This window comes from Mustelus asterias, chromosome 29 (genome assembly GCF_964213995.1).
Source record: "Mustelus asterias chromosome 29, sMusAst1.hap1.1, whole genome shotgun sequence".
Lineage (NCBI taxonomy): Eukaryota > Metazoa > Chordata > Chondrichthyes > Carcharhiniformes > Triakidae > Mustelus > Mustelus asterias.
The window spans coordinates 6,925,024-6,937,146 of NC_135829.1; the positions used below are offsets into that span (position 1 = coordinate 6,925,024).

General features: G+C 49.2%; 1 protein-coding gene across 1 annotated transcript in view; it reads right to left on the reverse strand.

Annotated features, from left to right (window-relative positions):
• Nucleotides 1–12,123, reverse strand: part of tmem266 (transmembrane protein 266) — a 122,673-nt gene that overhangs the window by 12,245 nt on the left and 98,305 nt on the right. The window contains exon 8 of the mRNA XM_078200017.1: nt 4,649–4,841. Within this exon, the coding sequence (XP_078056143.1) occupies nt 4,649–4,841 (193 nt within the window). The remainder of the gene's footprint in view (nt 1–4,648; nt 4,842–12,123) is intronic.

Consider the following 12,123-nt stretch of genomic DNA (forward strand, 5'->3'; position numbering starts at 1 on the left):
CTGTGCTCCTAACACTCAAATAGTATGTGGAGCACAGTGAGGTCTCCCGTGTCATTGAACATACAATATAAATTGCAAAAGGGGAGGCGATGGCCCAGTGGTATTATCGCTAGACTATTAATCCAGAAACCCAGCTAATGTTCTGGGGATCCGGGTTCGAATCCCGCCACGGCAGATGGTGGAATTTGAATTCAATAAAAAAATATCTGGAATTAAGAATCTACTGATGACCATGAAACCATTGTCAATTGGCAGACACGGTAGCACAGTGGTTAGCACTGCTGCTTCACAGCTCCAGGGACCTGTGTTCGATTCCCGGCTTGGGTCGCTGTCTGTGTGGAGTTTGCACATTCTCCTCGTGTTTGCGCGGGTTTCCTCCGGGTGCTCCGGTTTCCTCCCACAGTCCAAAGACGTGCGGGTTAGGTTGATTGGCCATGCTAAAATTGTCCCTTAGTGTCCTGAGATGTGTAGGTTAGAGGGATTTGCGGGTAAATATGTAGGGATATGGGGGTAGGGCCTGGGTGGGATTGTGGTCGGTGCAGACTCGATGGGCTGAATGGCCTCTTTCTGCACTGTAGGGTTTCTATGATTTCTATGATTGTCGGAAAAATCCACCTGGTTCACTAATGTCCTTTGGGAAGGAAATCTGCCATCCTCAGCTGGTCTGGTCTACATGTGACTCCACAGCCACAGCAATGTGGTTGACTCCCAACTGCCCTTGGGCAACTAGGGATGGGCAATAGATGCTGGCCAGCCAGAGACACCTATGTCCCATGGATGAATAAAAAAATATATATAAATGCTCAGTCCAACCGCCCACCACTTTCTAGCTGTTGATTCTGTGGACTGCAATCTCCAGATGGACATTCTGAGATTCTCTTAAGGTTAACGTGCAGGTTCAGTCGACAAATGCAATGTTAGCATTCATGTCAAGAGGGCTAGAATACAAGAGCAGGGATGGTCTTCTGAGGCTGTATAAGGCTCTGGTAAGACCCCATTTGGAGTATTGTGAGCAGTTTGGGCCCCGTATCTAAGAATTGATGTGTTGGCCTTGGAAAGGGTCCAGAGGAGGTTCACAAGAATGATCCCTGGAATGAAGAGCTTGTCGTATGAGGAACGGTTGAGGACTCTGGGTCTGTACTCATTGGAGTTTAGAAGGATGAGGGGGGATTTTATTGAAACTTACAGGATACTGCGAGGCCTGGATAGAGAACAAAGAACAAAGAACAAAGAAACTTACAGCACAGGAACAGGCCCTTCGGCCCTCCAAGCCTGCACCGACCATGCTGCCCGACTTAACTAAAACCGACTTAACTACCCTTCCGGGGACCATATCCCTCTATTCCCATCTCATTCATGTACTTGTCAAGATGCCCCTTAAAAGTCACTATCGTATCCACTTCCACTATCTCCCCCGGCAACAAGTTCCAGGCGCCCACCACCCTCTGTGTAAAAAATCTGCCTCGTACATCTCTTTTAAACCTTGCCCCTCGCACCTTAAACCTATGCCCCATAGTAATAGACTCTTCCACCCTGGGAAAAAGCTTCTGACTATCCACTCTGTCCATGCCTCTCATAATCTTGTAGATTTCTATCAGGTTGCCACTCAACCTCCGTCGTTCCAGTGAGAACAAACCAAGTTTCTCCAACCTCTCCTCATAGCTAATGCCCTCCATACCAGGCAACATCCTGGTAAATCTTTTCTGTACCCTCTCCAAAGCCTCCACATCCTTCTGGTAGTGTGGTGACCAGAATTGAACACTATATTCCAAGTGCGGCCTAACTAAGGTTCTATAAAGCTGCAACATGACTTGCCAATTTTTAAACTCAATACCCCGGCCGATGAAGACAAGCATGCCATATGCCTTTTTGACTACCTTCTCCACCTGCGTTGCCACTTTCAGCCTGATGAAGGAGCAGTGCTCCGAAAGCTCATGATACCAAATAAACCTGTTGGACTTTAACCTGGTGTGAGACTTCAAACTGTTTTTTGTACCCTGTACTAATTGAGGAACTCTGGTGAACTTTGATCTTTGAAAGAATTCTCCATCTTATTGAATCTTACAGGATGCTGCATTGGAAGCTTTAAATTTCTTGCAGTACGTACTTGAGGAACTGCTGTGGACGTGTGTTTTTCAAAGAATTCTTTGCTGTACAACAGTATTCCTCTGTACTGTTCCGTACAGTACCTGTGTTTGAGAAACCTGTTGTAAGCGGCGGCACGGTGGCACAGTGGTTAGCACCGCTGCCTCACAGCACGAGGGACCCGGGTTCAATTCCCGGCTTGTGTCACTGTCGGTGTGGAATTTGCACATTCTCCCCATGTCTGCATGGGTTTCCTTCGGGTGCTCCGGTTTCCTCCCACAGTCCAAAGACGTGCTGGTTAGGTGGATTGGCCGTGCTAAATTCTCCCCCAGTGTTACCCGAACAGGGGCCGGAGTGTGGCGACTAGGGGATTTTCACAGCAACTTCATTGCAGTGTTAATGTAAGCCTACTTGTGACTAATAAAAAAACTTTAAAACTTGGGAGGGAGTTTCCCCGTCTTGCCTGCCATGGGAATCGTAGATGGAAAACCATGCTTCACTTAAAGGGGTTTCCACTTAAGGTGGCGTTTTTCTGGAAACCAACCAGCACTTTAAGTGAGGACTCCCTCTGTTGACATTGCCGGGGTTACTTCAGGAGAATAATACCAGGTTTTAAGGATTAAATTATGAGGACAGATTCCATAAACGTGGCTTGTAGTCTCTTGTGTTTACAAGGTTCGTGGAGTCACCTTCCTGAGGTCTCTTGAAGAGTAAAAGGAGACCTTTGTTTCCATAGTGAACTGAAACTTCCAGGATACTGCGAGGCCTGGATAGAGTGGACGTGGAGAGGATGTTTCCACCGGTAGGAAAAACTAGAACCAGAGGGCACAACCTCAGGCTAAAGGGACGATCCTTTAAAACAGAGATGAGGAGGAATTTCTTCAGCCAGAGAGTGGTGAATCTGTGGAACTCTTTGCCGCAGAAGGCTGTGGAGGCCAGGTCATTGAGTGTCTTTAAGGCAGGGATAGATAGGTTCATGATTAATAAGGGGGTCAGGGTTTATGGGGAAAAGGCAGGAGAATGGGGGATGAGAAAAATATCAGCCATGATTGAATGGCGGAGCAGACTCGATGGGCCGAGTGGCCTAATTCTGCTCCTATGTCTTATGGTGACAGAATGCAAAATAAGGAAGCAGGAAGATTGGAGCTTTGCAATTTGGAAGTGAAACATCGGGGAACACTTTTTTTCACCAAAGGTCAGGTAAGTTCCCCCTCCATAAACCCCGGACGCATCCGCAGTCAACTTAACCTTAAGGATCGAGAGATAGCATTTTGAAGGGTAGAGGAATGAAGGGATATCCCAGAGACGCAGAATTGTTACGGCGCAGAAGAAGGTTGTTTCCACTGGCAGGTGGAACTAGAACTAGGGGGGCATAGCCTCAAAATAAGGGGGAGCAGATTTAGGACTGAGTTGAGGAGGAACTTCTTCACACAAAGAGTTGTGAATCTGTGGAATTCCCTGCCCAGTGAAGCAGTTGAGGCTACCTCGTTGAATGTTCTTAAGGCAACGATAGATAGATTTTTGAATAATAAAGGAATTAAGGGTTATGGTGAGCGGGCGGGTAAGTGGAGCTGAGTCCACAAAAAGATCAGCCACGATCTTATTGAATGGCGGAGCAGGCTCGAGGGGCCAGGTGGCCTACTCCTGCTCCTAGTTCTTATGCTCTTATGAGGCCATTCGACCTGCTGTGTCTACACCGGCTCTCCAAACAGGCATTATGACTTAGTGCCATTCCCCTGCCATTTCCCCGTACCCCTGCACATTGTTTCGATTCAAACAATCATCTAATGCCCTCTTGAATGTCTCGATTGAACCTGCCTCCACCACACTCCCAGGCAGCGCCTTCCAGACCCTAACCGTGTGAAAAGGATTGTTCTCACATCACATTTGCTTCTTTTGCGAATCACTTTAAATCCGTGTCCGCTCATTCTTGATCCTTTTATGAGTGGGGACAGTTTCTCTCTATCTATCCTGTCCAGCCCCCTCATGATTTTGAATGATCAAGTCTCCTCTCAGCCTTCTCCTCTCCAAGGAGAACAGTCCCAACCTAACCACTGTGCCACCATTGCCACTCCAGTCTGCACCAATTTTAAATCAGAGCATCCCAACCAGACCCTATCCCCATAATCCCACATATTTACCCTATGAATCCCCCTAACCTGCACATCTTCAGACACTAAGGGGCAATTTAACATGGCCAATCCACCTATCCTGCAAATCTGCGGACACTAAGGGGCAATTTAGCACGGCCAATCCACCTAACCCGCACATCTTTGGACTGTAGGAGGAAACTGGAGCACCCGGAGGAAACCCACGCAGACACGGGGAGAATGTGCAGACTCCACATAGACAGTGACCCAAGCCGGGAATTGAACCCGGGTCCCTGGCGCTGAGCGGCAGCAGTGCTAACCACTGTGCCACCGTGCAACTCATCTCTGTGCTCCACCGCATCCCCACCCCCGCCCCCCCAACGCACCTCCCTGCCCCCACACGCTCCCTCCCCCGCGGGAAAATGCTTAATTCAGTAATGCTTCCAGGATCGCACATTTTCCGGGTTGCTTACTTTGTGCTGGGCGGGGTTCGATGATGCTGTCTGGGCTCTCGTCATCTGAAGCTCCGGCCGCTGACCCGTCCACCACTTGGAACTTGCTGCTCTGCTTGTTCCAGACGTGGCGCATTTCCAGAGCGACCTCCCTCTCCGCAGCGAGGTCCAGGTCCTGCTGGGCGAGGTGGGCCCTCAGCTGCCTGATCTCAAACTACACAGGGGAGACAGAAACAGAGACACATCACCACGAGGGGAGCTTACTGTCACCACAGAAAAACTTGTGTTGATGCAGGAGCTTTTCACCGGTGTTAGGGACCAGGTTAAAAACTCCAAAGTATGAAGCAGGACCATAGAATTCCTACAAGTTTAAATTTATTTATTAGTGTCACAAGCAGGCTTACATTAACACTTCAATGAAGTTACTGTGAAAATCCCCTAGTCGCCACACTCCTGTTCGGGTACACTGAGGGAGAATTTAGCACGGCCAATGCACCCTAATCAGCACATCTTTCGGACTGTGGGAGGAAACCGGAGCACCCGGAGGAAACCCACGCAGACACGGGGAGAACATGCAGACTCCGCACAGTCACCCAAGCCGGGAATCGAACTTACAGAAGGAGGCCATTTGGCCCATTGAGTCGGCACCTACTCTCTGACTGAGCATCTTACCCAGGCCCATCCCAATCCCCTAACCCCATGCATTCATCCCACTAATCCCCCTAACCTACACATCGTTGGACACTAAGGGGCAATTTTTGCATGGCCAATCCACCTAACCTACACATCTTTGGAGTGTGGGAGGAAACCGGAGCATCCGGAGGAAACCCACGCAGACACGGGGAGAACTCCACACAAACAGTGACCCGAGGCTGGAATCAAACCCGGGACCCTGGCGCTGTGAGGCAGCAGTGCTAGCCACTGTGCCACCATGAGTTAATCTAAACCCCAACTTTTTTCATTCGGGTGAGCAGAAGGTGTTTCACTCCAGGAATGATTCAAGTGATCCACTAGGGAGCTTTTATTAAAACAAGCTTTATTTAAGAACACAGTGAGAATATAACAAAAAGAATCAGCATAACTTTTGCCAATTGAAATACTTGAACATGACAAGGTATAATTCTTAACAGCTAGGTATCTCTATAGTTCCAATCTAAGCAATATTCCCACAGGCCTAAATCCCACTTCAGAATAAATTAGCACAAAACATCTAAGCACACGTGGGTGCTAGATTTCCAACCTTTTAACACCTCTGTACAGAGATACAGAAAGACAACGGCCCTCTGACCCCCATACAGCAGCCTCCAGAGAAAGATCTATCTTCAAACAGCAGAGCTTTAGAGAAAGAGACCAATTTTCTGGCAGGTCCCAGAGTCCAATCTCCAGAGAGAGAAAGAGAGAGACAGAGAGCTACTTTTCTCTAAGGAGCCCAAGCAATGATGAGCTTGTTTCTCTCTGTGATCTTAGTCCCCACCCAGCTGCTTGAGTTTTCCTGTCAACCAACCTAATCAAACCGTACTCTGAAAAAACCCAGGGGAAAACACGAAAACTGCACTAGCCCAGATTAAAACAAACACTGCGGTAATTAGGACCAATTATGTCCCTGCAGCATCAACATGCACAGTGCGGTTACAGGTGGCAACAGGTGAACAGAACTACTTTTAAAAAAAACATCCTGCATAGGGATTTCATTTCTTAGGGCACAGAACCGTCAGACTGAACACATTTCTTAGGTCAGCAGTGTTTGTACATTTGATAAACGCAGATTGCTGCGGATGCCGGAATCCAAAACAAAAATAGAAAAATGCTGGGAAATCTGTGGAGAGAGAATGGAGCCAATGTTTCGAGTCTGGATGACCCTTCGTCAGAGCTGAGAGGAAAGAGAGACAGCAGAGCGGTGGCACAGTGGCTGGACCATAAGACCATAAGACATAGGAGCAGAATTAGGCCACTCGGCCCATCGAGTCTGCTCCGCCATTCAATCATGGCTGATATTCTCTCATCCCCATTCTCCTGCCTTTTCCCCAGAACCCCTGATCCCCTTATTAATCAAGAACCTATCTCTGTCTTAAAGATACTCAATGACTTGGCTCCACAGCCTTCTGCGGCAAAGAGTTCCACAGATTCACCACTCTCCGGCTGAAGAAATTCATCCTCATCTCTGTTTTAAAGGATCGTCCCTTTAGCCTGAGGGTTGTGCCCTCTGGTTCTAGTTTTTCCTATCAGTGGAAACATCCTCTCCACGTCCACTCTATCCAGGCCTCGCAGTATCCTGTAAGTTTCAATAAGATCCCCCCTCATCCTTCTAAACTCCAATGAATACAGACCCAGAGTCCTCAACCGTTTCTCATACGACAAGCTCTTCATTCCAGGGATCATTCTTGTGAACCTCCTCCTTCCAAGGCCAGCACATCCTTCCTTAGATGGCACTGCTGCCTCGCAGGGAGCCGGGTTCGATTCCGGCCTCGGGTCACTGTCTGTGTGGAGTTTGCACGTTCTCCCCGTGTCTGCGTGGGTTTCCTCTGGGTGCTCCGGTTTCCTCCCACACTCCAAAGATGTGCGGGTTAGGTTGATTGGCCATGTTAAATTGTCCCCTTAATGTCAGGGAGATTAGCAGGGTAACTATGTGCGGTTACGGGAGTAGGGCTTGGGTGGGATTGTGGTCGGTGCAGGCTCGATGGGCCGAATGGCCTCTGTCATCACTGTCGGGATTCAGTGATTCACAATATGAGGGTAGGAAGGGTGGTGGAATTGGACCAAGAGAATGTAAATGAGTGTTGGAAGATATTGAAAATGCCCATTAAGTGATCAGAATGGCAAAACACAGGTATAGCTGGGTAAAGGACTGCCTGAGAAATGTGGCAGTTGGCCTGAAGAAGGGGGCAGGGGGGTTAGAAAGATGGAGAGCGATATAACGGAGAATGAGATTAATTGAAGTAAAATAAATGGAAATGGGGTGAAGGTGGAGGCGAGAGTTCACACTCTAAAGTTGTTGAACTCAATGTTCAGTTCGGAAGGCTGTAAAGTGCCCAATCGGAAGTTGAGCTGCTGTTCCTCCAGTTTGCGCTGGGGTTCGCTGGAACATTGCAAAAGGCCAAGGACGGACATGTGGACAGGAGAGCGGGGGGGGGGGGGGCGGGGGGGGGGGGTGGTGTTGAAGTGGCAAGTGACAGGGAGGTCTGGGTCCTGCTTGCGGACGGACCGAAGGTGTTCAGCAAAGCGGTCACCCAGTCTGCGTTTGGTCTCTCCGGTGTAGACCGCATTGGGAGCAGCGAATGCAATAGACCGGATTAAAGGAGGTGCAGGTGAGGCGCTGCTTCACCTGAAAGGGGGGTTTAGGATCTTTTACAACTTGTACATTTGATATATTTGATTTGCCTCAGAGCAATTACATTTCAAATTGTGTAACAAGAGGTTTAAAATACCTCTAAGCACAATGCATTTGCAGCCAGCTTCTAGTCATGTCTGTTTGCTCTTCTCTGAGTCCATCATTTATTGCCCATCCCTGGGGGCAACTAAGATTCATTGCTGTGGGTCAGGAGTCGGCCAGACCGGGTACGGACAGCAGATTTCATAGAATCCCTACAGTGCAGAAAGAGGCCATTCAGCCCATCGCGTCTGCACCGACCACAATCCCACCCAGGCCCCCATCCCCGTAACACCACGCATTTACCCTAGCTAATCCCCCTGACGCTAAGGGGCGATTTAGCATGGCCAATCAACCTAACCCGCACATCTTTGGAGTGTGGGAGGAAACCCACGCAGACACGGGGAGGATGTGCAGACTCCACACAGACAGTGACCCAAAGCCGGGAATCGAACCCGGGTCCCCGGCGCTGTGAGGCAGCAGTGCTAACCCATTGTGCCGCCGTGCCGCCCGGAGAAACACCCCCTTTCAGGCGAAGCAGCGATTTCCATCGCTAAAGGGACATTAGTGAACCAGATGGTTTTTTCCTGACTATTGACAATGGTTTCATGGTCATCATAATAGACTTTTAATTCCAAATATTTATTGAATTCAAATTTCACCATCTGCCGTGGTGTGATTCGAACCCGGATCCCCGGAGTGTGACCCTGGGTCTCTGGATTACTAGCCCAGTGACAATACCACTCCGCCACCGCGTCCCCTCAATATTGACCATTGCCTCAGGACATTGGGAAGGAGCTGAGCGGTTCCAGTTGGTTAAGTTCCAGGGTTGGAGTTTCTGAGGGAGAGAATTGTGCTCGAGTCTGAGACTACAGTGATGAATTTATGAGTGTGCAAGGAATCAAAAGTCAAATTCTGTCTCAGGACGTGACAGGGAGCGCAAATCTCTCAAAGCCCCGTCTGCTGCACAGGATGAAAGTGGCACTGCCTGGGTAAGAGCCCAGTGTTAATCGGGTTGGTGTGAGCTTACTGCCCTCTGCTGTCAGCTAATTGTAATGCAGCATCAAACTCAATGCTGCTGAATTTGGGGATTTTGTCAGCCGGCTGTGATTTGAGGGGCTGTGATGGCTGTAGGAGGGGCTGGAGTGGAGCTGGAACACGGCTGGTGTTTAAAAGCAGCTCCCTGATGCACGATACACATTAGGTGCTGCGTCACTGTAATTCTTAAAAGGGCAGGTGACTTTATTGATATAAAATCATATTATCCTACAGTGCAGAAGGAGGCCACTTGGCCCATTGAGTCTGCACTGACAACAATCCAACCCTATCCCCATAACTCCATGCATTTACCCTGCTAGCCCTCCTGACACTAAGGGGCAAGTTAGCACAGCCAATCCACCTAACCCGCACATCTTTGGAGTGTCGGAGGAAACCGGAGCACCCGGAGGAAACCCACGCAGACACGGGGAGAATGTGCAGGCTCCACACAGACAGTGACCCGAGGCCGGAGTTGAACCCTGGGTCCCTGGCGCTGTGAGGCAGCAGTGCTAACCACTGTGCCGCCGTGCCACCCCCCCCCCCCCCCCCGTGTGTTTCTTTTTAAATAGCCTTGATTGGCTCTTTAAATACCAACACAGAGTGGCACAGTGGTTAGCACTGCTGCCTCACAGCGCCAGGGACCCAGGTCCGATTCCCAGCTTGGGTCACTGCCTGTGTGGAGTTTGCACATTCTCCCCGTGTCTGCGTGGGTTTCCTCCGGGTGCTCCGGTTTCCTCCCACAGTCCGAAAGACGTGCAGGTTAGGTGGATTGGCCGTGCTAAATTCTCCCTCAGTGTACCCGAACAGGTGCCAGAGTGTGGCGACTAGGGGACTTTCACAGTAACTTCATTGCAGTGTTAGGGTAAGCCGACTTGTGACTAATAAATAAACTTTAAACTTTTTCCAAACTCCTAAAGAGGTTTACCAGGGTGTTGCCTGGTCTGGAGGGTATTAGCTATGAGGAGAGGTTGGATAAACTCAGTTTGTTCTCGCTGGAACGACGGAGGTTGAGGGGAGACCTGATAGAGGTTTACAAGATTATGAGGGGCATGGACAGAGTGGATAATCAGATGCTCTTTCCTAGGGTAGAAAAGTCAAGTATGAGGCGACATAGGTTTAAGGTGTGTGGGGAAAAGTTTAGAGGAGATGTGCGAGGTGAGTTTTTTACACAGAGGGTGGTGAATGTCTGGAACGCGCTGCCCGGGGAGGGGGTGGGAGCAGGTACGATAGCGGCATTTAAGGGGCAACTAGACAAATACATGAATAGGATGGGAATGGAAGGATACGGACTCTGTAAGTGCATACGATTTTAGTTTAGGCAGGTATCATGATCGGCACAGGCTTGGAGGGCCGAAGGGCCTGTTCCTGTGCTGTACTGTTCTTTGTTCTTTGTTCCAGCGAGTACAAGTCCAAACTGTTTAATCCTTCCTCGTACGTCAACCCTTTCATCCCTGGAATCAATCTGGTGAACCTCCTCTGAACTGCCTCCAAAGCCTCCACATCCTCCCTCAAATAAACCTCCCTTTTACCGGCCTGTCTGATTGGCAAACAGCTTGGTTTTAAATGCCGCTCAGCATATCTGAATTTGAACCGCTTTGTGCTTTTTGCAGTGACCTCTTTCTATTCATGGGGGCGAATCTTCCCGTCCCGTCCACCACGGGAATCGTGGCGGTTGGGACACGGACAAAGGGAAAAGTCCGTTGACCTTGGGTGGGGTTTTCTGGTTTCGGGCAAGCGCAGTTGGGAAAATCCCACCCATTCCGTCTGATCTACTGAGGACACTACGGCCGGAATTGTACCGGCACGCCTGCCCCGGAATTGGGGTGGGCGCGGCTCGCAGAACGGAATTCTCTGTTGGCCCCGGGCAGGATTTTAGCAGCCTCGTCCGAGCGATGTCCTGAAATCCCGGCCAATGATTTGATTTGATTTGATTTACTAATGTCACATGTATTGGTTTACAGTGAAAAGTATTGTTCCTTGCGTGCTATACAAAGCATACCGTTCATAGAGAAGGAAAGGAGAGAGTGCAGAATGTAGTGTTACAGTCATTGCCAGGGTGTAGAGAAAGATCAACTTAATGCGAGGTAGGTCCATTCAAAAGTCTGGCAGCAGCAGGGAAGAAGCTGTTCTTGAGTCGGTTGGTACGTGACCTCAGACTTTTGTATCTTTTTCCCAATGGAAGAAGGTGGAAGAGGGAATGTCCGGGATGCGTGGGGGTCCTTGATTATGCTGGCTGCTTTGCCGAGGCAGCGGGAAGTGTAGACAGAGTCAATGGATGGGAGGCTGGTTTGTGTGATGGACTGGGCTTTGTTCACGACCTTCTGTAGTTTCACTAACCTGATAGCTGAAGCCAGTTTAACATTGGGAACCTACTGTAGATCTCTCAACCTCCAGTTCAAAATCCTTCCATTGATTACCCGACACTTAAAATGAGCTTTTAAAAGTTACTTTTCCTTTCTATTTTCCCCCCTGGTTTACTGTCTCCTGTTTATGGCCGCAGTGATGAATCCTGGCATTGGATGTAATGACCAGAAGAGGTGGCAGATTGTCCTAAGCACCCAGCTGGTTCACTAATCCCCTTCAGAGTAGGACAGCGACTGTCAGATGTCCAGCATTCTCCCTGCAAACACATCCGACAACCAGCTGGCTCGATCCACTCGTGACTCCAGTCCTGCTCATCCTTCAGGCGGGGTAACAGAGGGAGACCATGTCAGCATCCCAAGAGGAATGTGACAGTGCAGGAGGAGGCCATTCAGCCCACTCTGCCAGTGCTGGCCCTTCGAAACGGCTATCCAATTTGTCACAGACACCTCCCTGCTCTCCCCCCCGGAACTTGCCGCTATTTAAATCTAATATATTTAATTTATTTTGAAATGTCAGCATCTAATCTGCTTCTTGCAGGTTCAGACCAGAGATTTTTAAAAAATATTTTGTTTCATCGAATGTGGGCGGAGCTATTTGTTGTCCTTCCATAATTACCCTTTAATTCTACACCCTTGCTATGGCTGTAACGTTCTGCATTCTCTCCTTTCCTCCTCTATGAACGGTATGCTTTTTCTGCAAGGAACAATACTTTTCACTGCATACCAAT